General features: G+C 58.3%; 1 protein-coding gene across 1 annotated transcript in view; it reads left to right on the top strand.

The window, feature by feature from the left end:
* The first annotated feature begins 2,506 nt into the window (after positions 1–2,506).
* CACNG4 (calcium voltage-gated channel auxiliary subunit gamma 4) overlaps positions 2,507–23,049 on the top strand; it is a 56,481-nt gene continuing 35,938 nt past the window's right edge. Inside the window, exon 1 of the mRNA XM_067716560.1 lies at positions 2,507–2,824. Coding sequence (XP_067572661.1) covers positions 2,605–2,824 — 220 coding nt within the window. The 5' untranslated portion in view covers positions 2,507–2,604. The remainder of the gene's footprint in view (positions 2,825–23,049) is intronic.

Here is a 23,049-nt window from a genome sequence, read left to right on the forward strand (position 1 = left end):
AGTAGTGGTGGAACCAGCACGACATGGCGACTGTCTTGGCTCCTAGTCGGGCACTTTTTCAACTCTCCCGCACCCTCCTCTGAGAACGGCGGGGTGGGAGCTGGTCTAACAGTGCTCCGATGAACAGAGTTCTGCCTCCGTGGGACTAACCCAAAGGTCGCTTGTTTGGAGGCGGACCCCGTCATCCAGATGTCACCTCTCCGACCTCAGAGGAGATCGAGGGAAGCTAGTCGCCGCACTCACCCACTCCCACAGATCAGATCAGTTGTTCTCGAAGTCCCAGAGGAAGGCTGCAAGCAGAACAGAAGGGAGGGCTTGTCCTTGAGTGACTCAGGGGCTGACTTAGGGTGTCAGTTTTCACACCATGTTTCATGAAAGCCTAGGTCCACAGGGGTGTTTTGGGGGCTGCAGGGGATGGTGTGGGGGGTGGGTACAGGTACCTTGGGTCCCCCATTCAACCAGAGCAATGCCAGCTATCGCCTACAGGGCTAACTGGTGGGAGACCTGGCTTGTTTACAGTGGGCCTCTGTTTAAGATTTAATGTGAAGCAAAGATTTGCTGCTTTTTTTAAAAAAAGAAGAGAAAGAAGAAGAAGAAAAGAGAAGCTTGAGATCTACCTTTCTGGGAGCTTCTGAGAACAGAACCCAGAATTTATCCTCATGGAGATTAGGGGCAGAGGTAGGCAGCCCTGTTCTGGGCCAGAGCAAGTGGTCTCACACCTGGTGCACACCTTCAGACACACGCTGGGTACCTGCTGCGTGCAGAACCCGGGATCAGGTGGTGGGTGGGTGACAGTGAAATACACATGATGGCTCTTGTCCTTTGAGACTTGGAAGAAGCAGAACAAGCACCCCAAAGGCAGGAGAAGGGGCCAAGTGCTAATTAATGCCGCTATATTATCTTGGAATTTCCCCCCTCTTATTTACAGGCTCTATTTTCTCCAATCAGACTACCATTTTCCAGGGGGCCAAGAAACACTGCTCGCTCAGCAAATGTTTCTTAAACACTTCCCGTATATGTCAGGTATGGGAAACGCTCACAATCTCATGGAAGAGAGACCAGTAATTCCAGCATGGGGTAAGTAACTTTCCTTGGGTAGCAGGGGCCACGGAAAGTGCCAAAAGGAGGTGAAATTTGCATCTGGCAAGAAGAAAGCCGCTCTCCGTAGACCTCCTTTCCTGGGGTCCAGGGCTGCACCCCGCGCCACCCGTCGGTGACGCCAACGATGTGAGCCTTGGGAGGGGATGAAGTAAGGGCATAGACCTCCTTTCCTGGGGTCCAGGGCTGCACCCCGCGCCACCCGTCGGTGACGCCAACGATGTGAGCCTTGGGAGGGGATGAAGTAAGGGCACGCTGGACATCCAGGTGCCGGTCTCTGAGAGCCTCCTAGAGGGGAGAGTTTAGGAGGAGCCCGGGTTGGCTCTGGAGAAGGGAGCGTGTCCAGGCTGGGATCGTGCCAGCAGCAGAGGCAACTAAGTGAAGCCAGCAGGGCCTGAGGCAGAGCCTGGCAATAAAGGGAGGAGGTGAGGGAAAGCCAGTTAAGCTCGAGTAGAGCGAGAGGGAAGAAGTAAAGGCATTGAAGAGGGAGCTGGGAGAGAGAGGGAACCAGCTGGGGGCGGAGACGCTTGAATCCAGTACAAGTGGGGTGTTCCTGGACTGGCAGACATGTACCATCAGAAATGTACTGGGGGAGGAGCGTCGCAGCTTCCAGCACAGTTTCCCCGTCCGTCCATAAAACAGGGATCAGGTGTTCTTCCCAAAGCGCCGCTGGCTGACACCTCCCTTCTGCCTCGACTGTAAAGTCTGGGTCCTGCAGCCCCTGCCGGCGGATCTGCAGGAGCTGGTGGCCCGGAGCCACCTAGGTGGGGGGAGGGAAGTGGCCGGGGCCTGGCCTGTCTCCCAGCTGTGACCCCCATCTGGGGCTTCTGGAAATCTGACCTGAACACTCCCACTCCCACACTCACGCCTACACATTCGTCACCAGGTAAAGGCGCGGATAGGGCACGGGGGAGCAGGGACACACACAAGCACACCACATATTAAAGAGCCCCCAGGGCCATGTAGGGAAGGCGGGGTGTCCTGGGCTGGGAAAGCGGGGAGGCTGGCCACGCCGTCTCCCCTCGATCCTCCTGGGGAACCCGTGCCCCGGCTCCGTCGCTCTGATAATGTGAACGAACCGGAGAGGAGAGAGGAGCGCGCGCGAGCGCGGACAGCGGAGAGGCGCGGAGGGAGAGAAAATCCGGGCCGGGCGAGAGGGAAGAGCGGAGAGCGCACACCCGGCAGGGGCCGAGGCTCGAGGGGCGGCGCCGAGAGGCGCGGGGCGCGGCGGCGGCGGCGGCGGCGGCGGCGACGCGGAGGGCGCGGGGCGGAGGCGCGGGCCGAGCGGGGAGGGCGGGCCGAGAGGGAGGAGCCCCGGTCGCCGCCGCCCGCCCGCCCGGCGGCCCGCGCAGCCCGCACTCGCCGCCGCGCCTCGGAGTTTGAGCCCCGGCGCGGCGCCGCCCCCCGGCCCTCGGCCCCCCCCGGCCCCGGCGCCCCCGGAGCGGCGCGCGGAGGGAGGAGGGCGGGCGGGCGGGCCGGCGGGCGGCGGAGTATGAGGCGCCCACCATGGTGCGATGCGACCGCGGGCTGCAGATGCTGCTGACCACGGCCGGAGCCTTCGCCGCCTTCTCGCTCATGGCCATCGCCATCGGCACCGACTACTGGCTCTACTCCAGCGCGTACATCTGCAACGGCACCAACCTTACCATGGACGACGGGCCCCCGCCCCGCCGCACCCGCGGCGACCTCACCCACTCGGGGCTGTGGCGGGTGTGCTGCATCGAAGGTACGGCCGGCCTCGGCAACCCCCTCGCCACGCGCGCGCGCGCCCAGGCGCACGCACACACACACACACACACGCACACGCACACACCCTGCTTGGGGCGCCGGCCGGGAAGGGGTGGGCGCGGCCCTGGCTCCGCGCGAGACACAAAGGAGCCGGAGCGAGCGGGCGGGTCTCCTCGCGGCCAGCTGTGCAGCACCTGGCGGTCCCTCCCGACTGGGGACGCCCCCCCGCCCCCAACACACCGGCCCTACAAACTCTCCGCTGGCACACGCACACCCCCTCGCACACAGACACAATGAAACACACCGAAACTCACGCGCGCGCGCGCAGCCCGAGACCGGAGCGATCCCGAGGGGCCGCGCCAGCGCCCCCGGGGGAGGCGGAGGCTGGCGAGGGGGCGGGAGGAAGCTAGGGTTGGGGGGAGCGGACGGCCGAGGAGGGAGGGAGCTGGGGGAGAGGTTGCTTGGCAACCGGTGTCTGCGCGATTGCTATGGGAACTGGCCATCCTGGGGCGGGGCCGGCCGGGGGCGGGGAGCGCCGGGGCCGCTCTGCGCTCGCTCGAGGCCTGGCCGAGGGGTGGGAGGGGGGCTGGGCTCCAAGCGGGACTGGGGACCCGGGTCGCCCGAGCCTGAAGCCTGCCGAGACCTTGCTCCGCCACTTACTCCTCCAGGGGCCACCGGCCCACTCCTCCCCGCTCGGTGGGGTGGGGAGGGGAGCGTCACCAAGTCTCCCCGCCCCCCCGACTAGGGCAGCGAGCCCGCCGCCGTCGTCCCAAGGCCGGGAATCTTCAGTAGAACTGGGGCGCGCAGGGGCGACCCGCGGACCGCGAACTGCCTGGGAGGGGCGTGGCCGCCGGATCCCGGCAGGAGGGACGCGGCGCTGAGCCCTCCAGGTGCGCGGCCGGGCCCTGCAGTAGGTGTTGTACGGTTGGAATGCCTCTGGGGGCCGGGACTGGGTGTCCCCGGACTGCGGGGACCCCTCCCTCCGGGGGAGGGACCCGGACTCCTCCAGTGGCGACGTGCGCCAGACTTGAGCGCCTCCCGCCCGCCCCGCTGCGGAACTTGGACTAACAGGTGGCTTTGTCCGGGCGGTCTGTTCCCCTCCAGGTTGTGCACGGGTTCGCCGCCTGGTCTTGGCTTTCAGACTGGAAAAGGGGTGGGGGACGTTGGTGGAGGGTTCCTCTCAAAAATCCTTGGACAGAGTTTCCTCCTCCTTTTTCTGTAACCTTTCCGCGCGTGTCAACTCCGCCTTCCGTGGTCGGGGTTCTCCCGCACCCCCAGCCTTCCTGCAGTTCCAGCCCCTGCGAAGAGCTGGGCAGGGTGGCGTCTTCCTGGAGGTTGGTAGGCAGCTCTAGAAGAGATGGTCCTTCTTCTGGCCGTATTTGGGGTCGGGAAAAGGAGGCTCTGTAAAGCAGGGTCGCTCCATTTCTCCCTCACCCCCATGATGCCTGTTCTCATCTGGAATCCTGCCCACCTCTGCCCCCCACTTTCTCTCCCAAACGAAGCTGCTTTGACCTTTGAACTTGGAGCTTATTGCCCGGACTGAGTGGAGTCTTCCAGGAGCAGGAATGTGCGATCAGTAGTTTGGGAAACAGCCACACAAAGGACCGGCGGGCCCACCATCACAGCCTCCTCTTTTCTTTTGAAAAACATCATTTTTCAAAAGGAAAATGGTGTGCGGATGTTCAGATCACGAACACCTACTCCTCTCATCTGGAGGACGTGCCCACGTCACCGCCTGCCACGGCACCTGCGTTAGACACAGAACAAGGGCGGCTGGGCCCCCGTGTTCTACCTCGCAGGCCCCACTGGGTGCTGTGTATGTGGTCCAGTAAGTCGAGCCCCTGTCATCACCCAAGCCCGCGCATCTGGGCCCCAGGCCTTCCAGGTTCCTGGTCGAAATTGGAACCCACTCCTCCATGCCGGCGAGCCTGGCCTCTGCAGAGTGGCTCGAATGCCTCCTTTATTAATTTCTCATCCTAATTAGGATTGATGCCGCACTTAGCATCTTGCCAGCTGCCTTGAGCCGTTTGCACTCGATGTTCATCAGGAGAGCCCCAAGCTGATCTGGGCAGCAGGCTCTGCTGGCGGAGGGAGGGTGGGGAGCCGCCATCTGGGGACTTCACCCCAAGAACTGGGCTGCCTCTGTCATCCCCCAGGAGCTCAGGGGTTCTGGGGGCCAAACCAGGCCACTTCCAAGGGCCAGGACATCCTTGGACCAAGCCAGGGCTGAGAGAGCTGGCTCAGGATCCCTCGGGATGCTCTGGAATCATCCTGGCAGTCCTTCAGCTGGGGCGGAAACTGCGAGCTTATCTCACAAAAGCACATCGCAGAGTCCGACGGCTGTCTGCCATCTATGACGTCTCCACCTGCCAGCGAGCGTCCAGGCCGAGACCCGGACGCTCTGTGGGGACGTGGTCACCTCAGTATTGGCTTCTGTGTGTAGAACGCATTATTTCCACCTGCTCTCTAGCAAAGTACCCCAAAGCATTTCATGGGAAAAAATGAAAAGCTCAAACCTCTAAGCTGAAACTGAAGACATACTGCAGCAGGCAGCTAATAAAACACCAGTTGTGACAGTGGGACTCTGAAGGGCTTGCTGGCATCTCACAAGCCGCAGATTCAGTTCCCTGGCTGTTTCACAGGAATGACGTTGTGAGGTCGGGAGAGCCCAGCCCTCTGTGTACTTAAGGTGTCTGTGCAGGCTGGCAGGGCTGCGTGCAGAAGCCTGCTGCTCCCAGACTCACCACGGCCGACATCACCCTTTTCCACCCCCAAAGCCGGGTCTCCCCGCTGCCCCTCTACAAGTGTCACAGTCCTCCAGCGCACAGAGCCTTGTGCACGTTCCGCACGGCGCGCTCACAACAGCCCTGAGAGGGTGCCCTGTTCACCTCCACCTGCAGCGTGGGGAATAGAGGCTCAGAGAGGGCAAGGCACTTGCCCAGAGGCACCCAGGTAGGAGGCTGCAGGGCCAGCATCGAGCCTTTGTCTCACTGCAAAGCTCTCCCCACCGTGTTGTCCTGCCCTTTCCCAAACATCTTCTGGGTTACCATTAAAAATAGAACCAAGTACTTGCCTAGCCAGTGGAGGAGCCCAGCTCTGAGGCTGGCTCGCGGCAGCGTGAAGGCATTTGGAAGTGAGAATGTACAACTGCTACACAAATTGCATAACACACTCTCTTCTCGCTTCTCTCTGTTTCTGTCTTTGTCTCTGTGTGTCTGTCTCTCTCTCCTTTCCTACCACGTTCTGGACTAGCCTGTTCCCACCACAAAGAGCCATCTGCTTCCTCCGTCTCCTAGACCCCCACCTCCTTCTTTCTTTGCATCTTTGGTGACATTCAGCCCAAGGCTGGGGACACAGGAAAGGAGTAACACATCTTTGTGGACTTCTCCACCAAAGCTACCGCCCACCAACCTTTGTTCAGTCTCTAACGCATTCTGGAATCAGGCAAGGTGTGGAAGGTAAACAGGCATTCGGAGCATGCACTGTGTGCCAGGGACCGGAGACCTCGTGTAGACACGGGAAGGGAAGGGGAGACTCTGGGCCCCGAGGGCAGCAGCTTATGCGGCAAAGCCCCCGTGCCCGCTGGGAGCTCGAGATGCTCACAGGGGCTGCCAGACACCAGGGTCCCCAAGCGAGCCAGTCACTGTGCTCTGGGCCCAGGATACAGGGTCCTGGCAGAGTTCAGCCTCAGCAGTACCACCGCCCAGGTCCCCCATAGACGGAGCTGCCGTCAGCACACTCGCAGCTCGGTCAGAGCCCTGAGATGGCAGTTCCGGTGCCAGGGGTGGCCCCGGGCCTGCTGCTTTGTGTCAGCTCTGTCCTGGGCACCTACTGGGGAGCGGGTAGGGAGACCCTGGCCCCTGCGAGTGAGAGGCTCCTTTGCTCCAACATGCTCACTCCCACCCCCGCCCCGCCGCGGGCAGCATCTCTCACCAATGAGTGTACCCAAACTTCATTCACACTACAGCCCCCAGAGGAAGAGAAGGTATTTGCACTGCACCCCGGGGGCCGGGGAGGAGAGGACAGCCATTGGTGACTACCCCGGGGCACCAGCCACCCCAGGCCCTGCCCAGCTCCTGGGGGGCACGCTTCTCTGGCACATCTGGAACCCTCTCACGACTGGCCAGCTGGGAAGCTCTGCCTTACCCCACACTCCGGACACAGGCCCGTTCAGGGAGGTTTGGGTCTGAATTCCGTCCTTTCCCCTCCTGCCCCAGGCCAGGCACTGGGCTGGGCGCTCTTCCTGTCTTTCATTTTCTCTTGCAGTAACTCACAGGCCGCCTGTCCAGTCAGGCCCAGGGGGGTGCGAGCAGAGAGCAGGCTCCCTTCCCGCAGCACCCGGCCCATCAGCTGGTCCCCTCGTCCGCAGGCCTTCCTTTGCCCTCCAGGGTTGCTCATAACAGCCATCACATCAACCTCCATGCAGGACTTCACATTAGTTCGTATAATTGCCAGCAACTCTGCAAGGTAAATCTTAATTATCTGCCTTTTATAGGTGGAGAAAATGAGGCTTAAGATAGCCACGGCTTCTGGGTGTCAGGGATGCCTGCCACTGTCTGGATAGCGGTTGAGGCTAAGCAGATGAGCCCAGCTGTCCCCCAGCCAGGGGATGCCCTTTGTTTGAACCACACAGATTTGGGTAGGGACAGGTAAGGGGGCTGCCTTAGTCAGCTCGGCTGCCATAACAAAATGTGGTAGACTCAATGGCTTAAACCACAGACATTATTTCTTACAGTTCTGGAGGCTGGAAGTCCAAGATCAAGGTGCTGGGCAATTCGGTTCCTGGTGAGAGCTGCTTCCTGGCAAACGACCGCCTTATCCCTGTGTCCTCATGTGACGGAGAGAGCTCTCTGTTCTCTCCTTGTAAGGGCACTAATCCCATCATGAGGACCCCACCCTCATGACCTCATCTCTCTAGTCACCTCCCAAAGCCCCATCTCTGAATACGTCGGGGGTTAGAGCTTCAACATATGGATCTGGGGGGGACGCAAACATTCAGTCAGTGACAGGGCTGCTCTTCCTTCTGTCCCTGCTCTGTAGCTGGTGCCCAGTCTCTCATCGTTCAGGAAGGGGCCCTGGCAGTCCCTTCTCATGTCTACCTTCCCTTAATGTCCTGCTCTGTCTCTTCACCCTCCTCTGTTCTTCACTCTTTTCTTTCGACAAGAAAAACCGAGCTGGAGCCAGCTGACTTAGTGAAGAGAAGCTGGGGATCTTGGTGGACCCCAGCCTGACTTAATGGTCTTGCAGCAGAGCCGGCTTTGGAGGAGCCCCATGTCAGGGGCTTCAGAAAGGCTCAGTAGGAAACCAGCAGCTCTTTAAAGTAAATCTCCTGGTGTCAGTCTGCTCAGACGACCAAGACTCTGGGGATACCTAGGACGTAGTAACAGATGCAGAGTAGGAAGGGGCCTCCGGTCATCAGATCCAGGGTGTCAGGGAGCCTGGTGGGCCTCTGTCTCCTCCTCTGAAAGGGGCCTGGCTGATCTGGAACATTCCTCCCACCTTTGTCTTTCAGCCACACAAGCCCCAGAGGGCCCTGCCCGCAGCCTCCAGGTAGAAGCAGGTTCAGTGTGGCCTTGATGTGGCCCACAGGAAGCCGGGTTCTCCAGCTGGAAGAGCCTTTGAGATTAGTTCAGTGGCCTCAACCTTATTTCTGCTAAGACACACGTGTAAAGGCTATGTCACCTGCCTGCTGGGCACGCCTCATCCGTCCATCCGTCCCTTCATTTATTCCTGCTCACGGAGCACTGCTCTGTGTCGGACGTGTGGGGCTCTGAGTCACAGGGGTGGGCAGGACGGACGTGGCCCCTGCTCTCTTGGAGCCGAAGTTCTAATGGGGTAGCTGACGCTTCCAGGTACTGATGAGTGTTTTGACGGAAACAGAGCCAGGTCGGGGGGCGCTGGGAGAGGCCGGGGAGGGTGGCCACTGGTCAGAGGGCCATGAAGGAGGTGTCAGAGAAGGACCGGAGGGAGCGCTTCCAGGAAGAGGAAGAGGCAGACGAGGCCGCGAGGCAGGAAAGAACCTGGTGCAGGTGGCGGAGCGCGGGGTGGGGGGGCTCCATCCCTGCGGAGGGGCTGGGAGAGGCTTCGAGGTCAGGGTCAGCACCCTGCTTTATCTGCTTTTTATGACAAGGGATCTGTGCTTGGGGAGGGGAGGGGATGGCATTGGGGTCTGATTTACGTTTTCAGGAAGCCCGCTGACTACCTGTGGAGAACGGAGATTCTAGGAGGCAGGGAGGCCGCCAGGAGGCCAGTGTGGGAGTTGCTGCAGGTGCCCGGACTGGAAGCCTGGGGCCAAGTGGCAGCAGCAGAGATGTGGGGACGTGGTAGGGGGGGAGGCTGGGGGGGGGGGGGCTAGATCGAGCATAACTGCCTGGACCGGGAGCTCGGTAGCTGGCAAGACAGCGGTGCTCTGTCCACATGGGGAAGATGGAAGAAGGAGCGGGGTTGGGAGAGGAAATCAAGTGTGAGCCCGTAGGGGTCCCAGGTTTTCACACTACTGCCCAGCCCCCCACAGCCAAAAGTGTGCCGGAAAGTTCCGTAGAGCACAGCTTAGGGGAACCGCGGTAGCTCGTACCCATCCAGGTGTTGTGGGTTCACCACTGCCGCCCTCACGACAGGGCGGGATTTCTCACCCTCGGTACCTTGGAAATTTTGAACGGGACCCTCTTTTCTGTGGGGCTGCCCTGTGTGTTGTAGAAGGTTAGCAGTGTCTCTGGCCTCTACCCACTAGAAGTCAGCTACAGCCCTGCCTCACCAAGCTGTGACAACCGCAGACGCCTCCAGACTTTGCCAAAGGTCTCCTGGATGGTGGAGGGGCCAGGCAGGAGTGCCCCCCGTCGAGAACAGCTGCTCTCAGGGAACTGCCATTTCGGTCGAGGGCAAGGGCTGACCTGATTCCCGGCAACTGAAAGGAACTTCACTTATTTCTCTTTCCTTCGAGAAAACACACGGAACCTCGGGGGGAAGGGGGTGTCGGGGAGCATCTCTATTAAGGGGATGACCTGGCATCTGCTTCAGGTGACCGCAGATGTAACTGGTACCCGGCTCCATTCCTTTCTTAAGAGTCGTGAATTGCAGGTGACCCAGCTCGCCCTGCCTGTGACGCCCCAGCAGGTGTCCACACGGGTGGGCACTGCAGATGTGGCTGGATCCTTCCACTCTGCAAGCAGAGGAAACCAAGGCTGGAGAGGCAGAGGGACTTACTCAAGGTCACACAGCTGGTTAGTGGCAGAGCCGGGAGCAGAAGGAGGTCTGGGGCTGCCTGGTTAGGGCTCTCTGCCCGCCCAGCCTCCCTGTGGGCCGGCACCTGGGTGAAGACCAGGCACCTAGCAACCACTGTAGCACAAGGTGAGCAGCAAGAAATACAGAAGGACGGAGCGACTCCCTCCCCCTGGGCCTTTCTCCAGGGTCTTTGCAAAGCAGATGGTGCCTCCCCTCAGAGGCCCACTGCTCCCAGCTGGCCCGAGGATGTGGGGTGTGACCTCACACTTAGCCATGCCTGGCCTTGGCATCGGGCCTCCTCCGCCCCTCCCCCTTCCCCGGAGCCAGGACGGAGGCAGGGGAGCCGCCCTGTTGGGATGCTGGAACCGGAGATGTGCTTGGGTCAGAAGAACCCTCTGACTGCTTCTGCTTCCCAAAACATCAGGACCTCTCCATCACCCCCACGCCTACCCACCCCAAACTTCTATCTGCCCTTCAAGTCAGCGTCCTCCGAAAAGTTAACCCCAGCTCCTTCTTCGGGCTCCTTGCGCATTCTGTCCCCCAGCTGCAAAGGGCCTCACTGCCCACGGGCCTGAAAGGGCTTCTAACTGGAGCTGCTCTCGCCCCTCCCCCGCTCGTCACTCCCCTCCCCCACCTCCGCGATTGCAGACCTAAAGCAAGGTCCCCACTGTCACAGCATCCAACCCTCTGTGCCTCGTACCTCACCAAGCCCACGGAGGCAGAGGTGCCCAGCAGGTGCCGTTTACGTGTCCTCCCCCCACCCCGCTACAACCCCCTGCCCCACCATTGCCCCATTTACAAAAGAGAGTGTGCAGAGGCCCAGGGGAGTTTCTGGACTCAAGCCCAGCTCCAGAGCCTGGAAGGAAAACAAATTATTCAAAATTGTTCGCCTCCCTAGCTCACCTGCCATCAGCCTGTCACCTCCTGGCCCTGGGGAGACAGACAGGGGCCGCGCGCTTGTCTCAGCTCACTTCTTCCAACCTCTGTTACTCCACATGGAAGTGGCAGTGTCAGGTGGCTAGCACTGAAGTCACACGGACCTGGGTTTGAGTCCAGGCTCTGCCATTAGTCAGCTGTGTGTCTTCAGATAAGTTAGCTAACCTCTCTGAACTGCGGTTCCTTCACTGTAAAATAGAGCCATCACTGAATCAACCCCTGGGATTGTTGTAAAGGTTTTATGAGAAAATGCATGTAAAATAACCCTCATGGCGCCTGGCATCTTGTAGATTTTCAAGGTGTGATGGCCTTCCCCTTACTTCCATATTTCCTGAAACTTGGAAGTTTTCCCAGAAAAAATAAGTCACCCAACCTTTGCAGCTGAGCTGAGTGGGGCCCCAGGTCAGCTCACTGGCCTCCAGGGTCTGGGAATGGAGGAAGCTGAGTGTCCCCGGGGATGTTCAGGCCACTCTAGAACATGGTGTTCTTTCATCACCTCTCAGAGGCAAAACCACGCTGAATGGCCTCTGTGAGCCATAAAATCAGAACCAGAGGCTCTCAATTAAGAGTCGAAACAGGGTCTAGCAACAAGGCAGCGCCCAGAGCGCTTCCCCCCTCCCACTTCCTGGCAGGCACCGGGGCTACAGCTGTGACCTCCAGTGTTGTGGGATCAGGGCTGTGATAAAGGAGGAGAGGGTGCCGGGTGTGGAAACACTGCGGCAGGAGTCAGGAGACCTGTGCCTGGTTCTGGTTCTGTGACTAACATCCGGACAGTCTTCTGGGTATCCCTTAACCTCCTAGAGCCTTTGCTTGCTTGGCTGTCAAATGGGCAAATGACACCTGTCTTTCCCTTCATCCGTCTCTCATCCCTCCCTCCAACCTCCCTCCTCTCTACCTCTGTCTCCCTCTTTCCCCCTCTTCCCTCCGTCCTCCTGTCTCCTTGCATCTGTTCTTCCCCCTCTTCCCTCCATCCTCCTGTGCCCTGCCAGGGCTGTGCGAATACCCAATGAGAGGGTACTTGGGAAAGCGCTGTGGAAAGCACGGTGGCTGTGCTGCAGAGGCGCTGCAGAGGGTACAGGATTTCGGGCTCATTTTCTTGGAAACACTTGGCTTTGCCTCTTTTCACGCTGACGCCTCAGCGAGGACCCGCATGCTGGTGGCAGCCTCACCTGTCGGATGCACTGCTGCTGGCTTGTTCTCACCTCCAGAGAATCAGCCGGTCCCCTCTCCCACCCACTTGATGGTTCGTGCTCAGGACACACTGATGACCTGCTTTGCGCTCATCCCAGAGCTGGCCACCGCAGAGATGAGAAAAAACACCTTTCCTGCGACATCCCCTTGGGATTCCTTACAGACCGCCCAGACCCACCCACAGCTTTCCCTCCACCTGGCTCCCAGCCGCTGTCATGTCTTGCCTGGATGCCGCAAGGAGTGTCCTGACCCTTCTTCCCGCCCCTCCCTCCCGCCCGACCCCATGCTAGCCCTTCTTCACACACGGCCAGAAAGAGCTTGGAAAAATGGAAATCAGATCACATCATTCCCTAGCTCGATGGCCGTCAACGGGGCCACATCCCACTTGAGATAAAGTCAGGCTCCTTCCCTGATCTGCGAAGCTCCACAGGTCTAGCCCCACACACCTCTGACACCTCCCACCAGGGGCTTCACTGTACAGAAGAGTCAGGTCAGGTGATCTCTGAACCAAGTCTGCGTGTTGGTTAACGGGACAGGGGCTGGGTGTGTGGCAGGGGAGTCAACGAGACCCGCGTTTGAACACTGCTCTGCCCTGTGTTAGCTCTGTGACCTTGGGCAGAGTCCTTGGCTTCTCTGAGCCTCTGTTTTCTCATCTGTAAAACGGAGATACAGCGGTAGACACCCCCAGCCGATGGAGCCACTCCCCAAGACACAACCAAAGAGGAGTGTCCTGAGGTGGGGGAACAGGAGAGGCTGAGGCCCCCCCTCTGCAGGGTGGAGGCGGGGCTGGCCTGGACACAGGGACGTGGCGGTCACCTGCTTGATGGATGGAAACAGCTCCCCTTGTGATGAGATGTCAGGCTGTGCCTGTTGACCCCAGTGTCTCGGTTCCCTGATGGGACCAATGGCACTGGGGCATTTGTATTGTCTGAACCAAAGTTCTAGACAAAAGAGCAGAGGACAGATTCTCTCATGTTGTTGTATATGATGTAGGAAGTGTTACTGAGATCCTGAAATGTTGGCATTCTTAGATTTGGTGGGGAGATGGTGGAGTAGAAGGGAGAACGATCCAGAACATTTTAAATCAAGACTGTCCTAGAGAAACCCAGACCCTAGCACAGGAATAAAGACACAGACGTAGAGAATGGACTTGAGGACACAGGGAGGGGGAAGGGTAAGCTGGGATGAAGCGAGAGAGTGGCATGGACATACATACACTACCAAGTGTAAGATAGATAGCTAGTGGGAAGCAGGTGCGTAGCACAGGGAGATCAGCTCGGTGCTTTGTGACCACCTAGAGGGGTGGGATAGGGAGGGCGGGAGGGAGGGAGACGCAAGAGGGAGGGGATATGGGGATATACGTATACGAATAGCTGATTCACTTTGTTATAAAGCAGAAACTAACACACCACTGTAAAGCAAATACTCCAATAAAGATGTTAAAAAACAAACAAAAAAACCCAGACCCTAATAATGGGTCACGTGCAAAGGATATAGAATGACTGGTGTCACCAGGGCTGTATTCATGCACCTCTGCGTCACTTCACGCTCTGCTGTCGCCATCTTGAAATTCTTAATGATTTTTGAACGAGAGGACCCCCATTTTCATTTTGCACTGGACCCCCCCAAAATTCTGTAGCCAGGCCTGGGTGTCCTGTTCTGTCCCGAGAGAAGACTTTGATTCGAGGAAGGGTGGGCCGGGGAAGCTGGGACTGGAGGGGGGTGATGCTGGAGGGTCCTGAGTTTGCACAGAAGTTGGCGGCTGGGGTGGGGGGCAGGGGGGTGTTACTGGAACCACCTCTCTCTTGTTTCCTCCAAGGGCCCCCTCAGACAGTACGCAGGGCCGGGGCTGCCTCGGAGATGGGCGAGCACCTTGTTAGCGTTTATGGGCCACCTGCCGAGTGCCTGGCTTCGTGCTGGACACTGTGGGTACAGAAAGGCCTTGGGGAGCTTACTGTCGTGTGCTGGGGAAGCCAAGGGAGAAGAGGCGGCAAAGTGAGGACAGAGCCTCAGAACACATCCGGATGTCAGGGCCTGCTCCCAGGGGTTCCGCTAAGGCCTGTCTCTTAGGGTCGTCCGGAGGATCAAGTGGAAAACACGGCGCTCTGCGGACGCCTGCTTCGCCATGGGTGCGAAATACACAGCAGTGCTTATGAGTGGCGTCTCGGAGGACGTCTGGTGGACGTGGGGCGGAGGGCCCGGTGCCCGGGTGCGTCGGGCTTTGAGTCCAGGCTCTACCTCCCAATGGCCTCCGACCGGCCGTTGCACCGTCTCTGAGCCTCAGTTGCTTTCTCAGCAAAATGGGTACGTTAGCAACACGTCTTGTGCAGATTTACTGGCAGGGGCGGGGGGGGGGGGGGGGCGCGAGGTGAGCTGTTGGTGCTTGGCCTGGGGCTGGAACACGTGCCCGATGCCCCAGAGGCTGCCCTGCGCCTGGGGCTACGGGAGGGCCCACCGTGAGGGTGGGTCTCGAGGGGCGTATTAGGCTTATCCGCAGCCCCCAGACCACACCGCGAGCTGAGAGGGGAACGGGACTCCCCGAGGACATCTCAGGACACCCAGGCTTCCTTCCAGGGGCCGGACAGTCCAGCCAAGGCCGTGTCACCAGCTCGTCTGGCCGTGCAGTGTGGGGAGGGTGCCCCGGGCTTGCTTCCGCCGCTGATAACAAGCGCACATTGACGCCGGCTCCCGGGGGCCAGCGTGCTGTTCCCGGCTCGCATCTGAGCCCTCGCCCGAGACATTTGCTCGCTTCAGCAGTTTGGCATATCATACAAAGGGGCTCTGATTTCCCCTGATGTCCAACTCCTCTTGCATGAAAAATAGCTTTTGTTATCTTTCTGCCCACGGATTCCTGCGTGCGCGAGTCAAGGCCAGACGCCTGGGGGGTGGAGAGGCTGCACCGGCTAACCATTGGGAGGGGCTTCCTTCTCCCCCCTCGGCGATCCGGCTCTCGGGGCGTTGCCTGCGGGCCCCTGGCCTGTTCCCCCCACCCCCCTTCACGCTGGTCAGCCCCTCTTCCCACGCAGTGGCTGTTTGTGATGTGTCCCCAGGGTCCTTGTTTGGGTTGCCTCCTTCCCCACTGTCCCCACCATCACCCCCTCCTCCGAAACCCAGGTCCTTTGTTCCCGCCCATCCCCCAGTTCTCCCCGCCCCCCCTTCTGTTTCTTTCTTTCGAACTTGCCTTTCTGATGATTTCTTCCCTTTTCCTTTCTAGTCTGCCGTATTTAAAGCACAGAAGCCTTCTCCTCCTTCCTGTTCAAGGCAGATTTTTGAAAGTTCTTGTGACATTTACTAGATAAAAATGTATTCTTTTAACTCTGCGATTATTAGGAGGGTTATTAAACATGAGGAGAATTCTATTAAATAGCAAATTGAGTGAGTCAGAAACCCACAGATGTGAAACCTCTGAAGGTTATCTGGTACAAATAGATGTGACTATGGCTGTTCTCGAGGCCTGAAAAAAATATTGGGAAAAAATTCACCAAAATGGTTTTCTTAATGATGGTCATGGGAAGTCTGAGTGCTTTATCTTATCTCCTTCTTTCTTTTTCTAATTTTCTACCCTGTTTGGCAGGGGCCGGGGGGGGGGGGGGGGGGGGGAATACCTGAACCTGATATTTAATTTTAAAAAGCCCCAGGGCCAGTCTCCAGCCCGCAGACAGGTGAATGTCTCAGTATGTTCGTTCAGCATCCGCGGTGTCTGCTCTCTGTCTCCTTAACTGCATCCAGGAACATGCCCCAGGCATCACGCCCAGTCACCTTTTGTCAGTGTTTTATTTCGGGTCGCCCCTGACTTATAACCAAATTGGTTGCTGGATGAAAGCCTTTTCGAGCCATCCACCATCCAATCTTTATTTCCCGTAAGCACAATTTACACATTGGGTTTCCGTTCTTAGACATCCATCTCACGTAATAAAAGTGCCCGAAGTGACTGCAACAGTAAGTGAAAAGCAAATAAAACCCAGATATATGCTCTCACAAACTTTTATCACATATGTAAAACCAAGTACTTAATATAAAAGCTTGGCCGTGAAATCTTCCTTTGGGGGAATTTTTCTGCCTGAGCCAGACTGGCCAAGGTTTCTTAAAATATGAATCCAATGAAGTTTGAACAGAAGATGCTTGCTTTTTTTTTCCCCCTGAAAAATCACCCTGTGGCAAGTTTAAGCACGCTCCGTTGCACCAAAAAATCCTCAAATGCTTTAAAATAAAGGATTCTCCCGTCTCAGAATTTTTCCGTCTCAGAATTTTTCCATTGCCAATTCCGTTTGTGTAAATTCTTTAGAAAAGATCTGTGCCTGGTGGATATTGGAGGAAAGGCAGTTTCCACTGTGACCTGTACCTGTACTGCTGCTGTAACCACACCCTGCTCTTTGTGCCAGTGAGTCAGGTGACAGGTCACATGCCAGTGGGCGCTGGGGTATCAGCTTCCCGGAGTCCTCATTGCCAGGTTAATGGTCCTTGTTGCTCATTAATGCTGCTTTTAGCCATTAGCGGCAGTTGTGGTTAAGATAAAAGCGCCAGCGAGGTCCACATCTGGCGTCTGTGGCTGAGATGGCCAATACTTGAACCAGAAAGTTGTTTCTCGAATCTCATCAGAATCTCTGTGCCTCTAATGGTGATGTCTGTTCCTTCTTGTTCAATCTTTCCTTCTGAAAACAAAGCACTCATCTTCAGCCTTGAAAGCCCTTCATCTTCTCGGAAGTGGTGTTTATGCCCACCTTTGGTCTCCCCTTCTCCGGAGGATCGGGAAGGAAATCTACCTGGTTTTCTTGCTTTTTGCTTTTAAACCTGGGTGCTTTCTCTAGCTCATTTCTGGCTTTCAGTCAACAAGCCTTTGGGGCGTGCCTGCCGGTGCAAAGGGCTCTGGGAGGGGCTGGGGTCCAGAGACCCGGAGGAGACCCTCTCCTTACCAGAGGTGGGGCGTCGAGTTGCCCACGAGCAGAAGGTGGCCGGGCCAGCCCTGCTCAGCCCTCACGGCGCCCTGTTCCCCCGACCCGGTTACCTGTTCGTCCATCCCACACCCTCCCGCCCACTGTTCCATGTAGGACCCGAAGCACGAAGGGTCATCTGGTGAGCACTCATCGTGTACCAAGCATGACATGTATTATCTCAGGAACTTTCCACATGTTATGTCATGCTAATAACAGCCATGATTTAATACTATTTAATTATTTGTTGAACTATTTGTTACAGTTTGAGCTGTTACCTACATGGCCTTTACTATGTGCCAGGAACTGTCCCAGGCACCAGGTAGCTAGATAGACGGCTAGACAGCTAGATGGACTGACTTAGTTAATCCTCAGCCCCCCACGAGTGAGGTGCTATCACTACTTCCGTTGTATACACGGGGAAACTGAGGCACGGAGAGGTTAAGCAACCTGCCCGAGGCCCCAGAGCCCGCACGTGTTGAGATCAGGATTCAGACCCACGCAGTCTAGCTCCAGGTTCACCCTCCTCGTGCCTGGGCTGTAGCAGCTGCAGCTGTTACATCTGAATATCTCTTACATGCAGGCGCTTTGCACAGTTTGTTTCATCCGTGCGCCGTAGCGAGGGTAACACTTCCTGTGTGGGCAGTGGGGAGACTGGGGCAGGCTTACCCGCCTGGGACACAGCCAGCAGCTGAGCCCCAGTCTCTGACTCCAAAACCCGCCCCCAGCTTTTTCTGCAGCCCGCTGCTGACACCTCCCGTGCCCGCTGCACGCTGGGGAGAGAGGCAGCCTCAGGCTCCCTGAGGAGAGGCTGTGGGGTAGCGCAGGGTCCGGAGCCCAGGGGCCACACGGACGCTGGGGGCGGCGGTGACGGGGGCGGAGGGCTGGGTGTGAAGACAGAGCAATACCCACCCCACAGGCGCAGCCCAGGGGTTGCCAGACGCTGGCTGTGGGCCGGGCTGGCACGGCAGGCTTCTGGGAAGAGGTGGGCACAGCATCGTGACCAGAACAGAGCACGCTGCTGGGCCCTGGGGCTGACTCATGCAGCCTGGAAAGGAAAGATTCAGCTGTCAGACCGAGGGCGGCTCTTAAGACCGGGTGCTCTCAGCAAAGAAGGTGAAAATTGTTCTGCTCAAGACAGCTCCTTTACGGAGGCAGTAAGTGTGCACTTCAAGCCCCCGGAACCCACGTCTTGCAGGGGATGCCACCTGTCAGCAGGCTTTCACACCCAGACTGCGATTGTTGGCATTCACGTGGTGACTCCCGGCTCACAAAAGGCAGATAGAAAAGCAGAGTCTGATCCTACTGTATGCCTCCATTCATACCAAGTTCAAATGCAGGCAGAACTAATCTAGGATGACGGAGGTCAGCCGCGTGGCTCCCTGTGTGAGGGGTGGCTGCCGGGGCGTGGGGCGAGAGGGAACCTCCAGGAGGGCGAGCACGGTGTCTGCACCTTGGTCTGGGTGGTAGTTACACGGATGTGGACATACAGCCATCAAGCCGCACCCTTAGTATCTCTCCCTGTGTGTTTAGCCTCAGTAAAAATTGAAAACAGACAAATACAGGTCTGGGGTGACAAAGACCCCTCAGGTGGCCTTCCACCAGCCCTTACCTGCCCCCAGGGCTCCTCACCTACTGGCCTGTGTTTCCTTCAATTCTTGTCAACGCAGCAAATACTCGTTGGGAATGTGTGCGCTTACCCGTGCTAAGTTCTGAGGACTCAAGGATTCATTCATTCATTCATTCCGCTATTATTTTGGTGCCTGGCCTCTTGGAAATGCTGCTTGACCTGCTAAAGGAAAAAGTCTTCCTGTTTCAGCGAGTTCCGTGGTTCAGAGCTGCTCGGAATGACAAGAACCTCCCACTTGGACCTGTCATGATCTATAGCCTCTCTGGGAACCTTCAAGACCCCTAGGGAGACCTTCTCTCTTGGCCCAGCCGCTGTGATTTTGAGAGACTGTTTGGTACCCTGCCCTGGGGGACTCGGCCACCAGCCCTCGTCCTGCCCCATCGGCCCCCAGAGCTCCGCCAGTATATGTTTTAAGTTTCTATTCAAATCCAGCAAATATTCATTGGGAATTTAAAAACCAGATCCCAGACTGAGTCATGGGCACCCAAAGATTCATTCATTTGTTCATTCAACAAACATTTATTGAGTGCCTGCTACTTACCAGGCAGCCTTTCAGGTGGTGGGGAAATTTTCTTTCACAGCAGTAAATAAATAAAACAGACAACAATACACGGAATGATTGTATTGTCGCAGGGGAGACACACAGTAATCGAGAAAAACCAGGAGCGTCAGGGTGAAGGTCGTGACGACAGAGTGGCTGGGGGGGCCTCGGAGGGAGAGCCCTCGGGGACCATAGTGTCAGGCAGAGGGACAGCAGGTGTCACGGCCCTTCCAGAGCCTGTCCCAGGCCTGAGCGGCTGAGCAGGGAGCAGGAGACGTGGGTCAGAGAGGGGACAGTGGCCGCTGGCAAGCACTTGGCCATTTACTCTGAGGGAGGAGCCATGGAGGGCTAGAGCTGAGGCCTGAGGGGCTTCCACCCGGATTCCAAAAGGATCCCTCTGGCTATCATGTTGAATAGGGTGGGGCCTGCCCTTGGGTGGCTCTTAAGTGGGTGGGGCTCTTCTGGGATCCTTAATTAAGAGAAACTTGTCATGGGCCTCTCGATTCCACAGAGAAGTCAGGGAAGGCTTCCCAGAGGCGGTGACATTTGGTCTGTGTCTTGCAGAACATGCACAAGTCTGCAGGCAGGGGGAGCTGAACATGCAGAGTCATGCGTCTTCGTTCGTTCACAAGTTCATTCACTCATCTATTCGTCCTTTATTCATTCAGAGGACATTTTATTGAGCACCTGGGTAAAAAGTAGAATCCAGCCCTGTTCCTCGAAGAAGTCAGTGTCCAGTAAGGAGTGGGAAGACAGAGGGACAGCCAGATCCGTAACACACCCACGAGGAAACGCGGCAGGGAGCTGCAGCCGCACAGAGCGGGCGGGGGGCAGCCTCCGTGGCACGGGGTGCGGTCACAGGAGTCCTTCTGGACTACGGGTCACCTGAGCCAGTTTTGAAAGACGAGCACGAATCCACTGAGAAACAGGAAGGAGGAGAACTTCCAGGCAGAGCACCAGCATGGGCACAGGCCTCCCACGTCCCAGGTCCCAAGTGGGCACTGCAGCGGCGCGGGACACAGTGTGTTCTAGAAAGCCAAAGAACTTTGGGTCTGCTGAAACCAAAGGCCAATATGGGAAGAGGCCCAGGAACCAGCGTTAGGAGGAAGGCGGGGCCCGAAGCTGGAGTCCTTCGCGCATGTCAGGGGCCTGCATTCGGCCCTTGGGCACCCAGATCCTGTGGCTCTACGACAGAAGACGGGGAGGAGGGACCCAGGCTGGAGGCAGGGAGACCTGTTAGGAAAATGCGGGGAGAGTCCAGCCCAGGGGTGATGAGCCCTGAAGGAGGACAACGGGATGGCGAAGAGGGTGCATGTGAGTTCCGTCTTGGAGATGGACGGGTGAGCGGGGGGAGAGCCCATCACAGGGTGACCGTGGACGGTGTGTCACCAAGCAAGACGGGACACCTGGGAGGAAAGAGGACCTAATGAGCTGGACCTTATGAAAAGTCCAGCTCCAGGGTGAAAGCACAGGGCACACGAGGGGAACAGCGGGGCCCCTTACGGCAGCTGGTCCATACGAGACCGTACAAGGCTCTCGTGTCTTAACTAATTTCTCCACTCTTTAACTATCCCCATTTCACAGATGGGGAAACTGAGGCACAGCGGCTGACAGTAACTCTCCCAAGTGGCAGAGCATGTAAACGGCAGGGCTGGCCCTGGGCTTTGAGCCCAAGCTCCTGACCACCAATCACACTGTGAGGCAAGCCTGGGGAGGCCCCCGCCCCCGGGATGGAGGGTGAGAGCTGGAAGCTTCTCTGGGGCAGTGAGAGGAGCCGTGCGTGCGGGCTGGGAGCTGTGTCTCAGCAGGACAGGGGTAGCTCTGCCCCGAGGCCCCCGTAGGCGTGGCTTCTCACGGAGGTCTCCAGCCTGCCTCCCCACACTGGTCACGCCTCTGTCCCGCAGTGCTCGCTGGGACGGACTGTGGCGCTCAACGCTCGAGAACGAAACCCCAGAGGACCTGGAACCCAGTGACAAGAAACGCTGCAGCACGCATGGGCGCGTAAACAGCATCCCGAGTGCAAGAAGCCAGGCGCGAAGCTGGGGCTGCGGTAACGAAGATACGCACTCGTGGCTTGAACAGCAGAAATGTATCGTCTCGGTCCTGGAGGCCGCGAGCCCAAGATCAAGGTGTCGGCAGGCTTGGTTCCTTCTGAGGCGCGGAGGGAGCGTCTCTCCGTGTCTCTGCCTGAGCTGCAGGGGCCGCCGGCGATCGTAGGTGTCCCCTGGCTTTTTGACCTCCGCCTTCATCTTCACAGGACGTTCGCCCTGTGTGCGTGTGTCTGTGTATAAACGCTCCCTTTTTATAAAGACATCAGTCATGTGGATTAGGGCCCATCCGAATGGGCGTCTTAACTGTCTTGGCAATGACCCTATGTCCAGATAAGGCCGCATTCTGAGGTCCTGGGAGTTAGGACTACAACAGGAATTTGGAAGGAAAGGGACACAATCCAACCCTCAACACTCACGTACCGTGTTATTCCTTTTATACAAAATGTCCGACGTATTCGTAGAAACAGGAAGCAGATTAGCGATTGCCAGGGGCTGGGAGGAGAAGGGAGTGGCAGTAACTGTTTAATGGGTGCGGGGTTTCTATTTGGGGTGATGGACACGTCTGGAACTAGGAACAGGGGCTTGGAGAGATTAGGCAGCTCGCCTGCAGACAGACAGCTGCTAAGTGAGTAAGATGAGATTTGCCCCGTGCCTCGTGTTCTTTCCACTACAACTGGGTTCAAGCGGACATTTCTCTGGGGCAAGCTGTTTGACTCCTCCGAGCCTCATCTTCCTCGTCTGCAAAATGGAATCCATATATCAACCCCAGCCTCTACCCACGTGCCAACGCAAGGAGACAGTGCACGTGAGCCGCTGGTACCGCCTAAGTGCTTCGCCGTTTTCATTCCTCTTTCAGTCGAGCTTCATCCAGGACGACAGAAGCCACTCTGTGTTTAGACAGAGGAAATGTAACGGAGGGAGAGACGACCCAGGTGATGCAAGAGCTGAGAAGCGACGCGGGCACCGTGGGGCGCCCGGACGTGAGTCACTACAGTCGGCTCTGCCGGCCCGACAGTGGAGAGACGGCAGGAGGAGGTGTCTTCGCCAGAGGCCAGGCCATTCAGCAAGCGTCTGGGTCTTGGGAAGCAGGGCCCAGGGAGGGAGGGACTTCCCGGCCGGGGCTGGATCCCCAGAAGTGGTGCAGCGGCTGCCGCAGACCCTGTCCGAGGCAGCGGGGAGGGGCGCGCCTACCCCTCACTTCCTTCCCTCACGTCCCAGGCCCCCCCCGGCCCCCCACCCCGGGCAGAGTCACAGGGCGAGGGGCCTGGGCGCGCGGTTCCCAGAGGCGCGGGCCTGCTGCGGTAGGCTCTGCAGCTGGGACGCGGCCGCCGGCGCCCCAGCCGCAGCCCGCCGGCGCGCAGCCTGACCGCACGAGTGCCGCGGGCCGGCGTGAGGACGGCGCCCGCCTGCAGCCCACCCGCGCCGTCGGGAGGAGCCGGCTGGGGCGCGAGCGCCCGGGCTCAGGGCTTCCTCTGTCCCCCGGGCCCCGCGACCTCGCCGGGCTGCTCAGCTGAGCCACTGGACGGACGGGCGCGTCTTCCCGCTGTAACCCCCGCGCGCGCGAGAGAGAGGGGCAGGCCGCCAGAATCGGCGGCGCTCGCTCTCCTCTGAAGAGAGGAAGCAGCTTCCCTGTTGCCCTCAGAGATCCAGCTCCACCCCTGGAGGCTTTGCCCCCTCTGCCTGTCGACTTTGCAGCTCGGGCCGGGCCTCCCGCGGGGCCTG

The sequence above is a fragment of the Pseudorca crassidens genome, chromosome 19, assembly GCF_039906515.1.
Source record: "Pseudorca crassidens isolate mPseCra1 chromosome 19, mPseCra1.hap1, whole genome shotgun sequence".
NCBI classification, from domain to species: Eukaryota; Metazoa; Chordata; class Mammalia; order Artiodactyla; family Delphinidae; genus Pseudorca; species Pseudorca crassidens.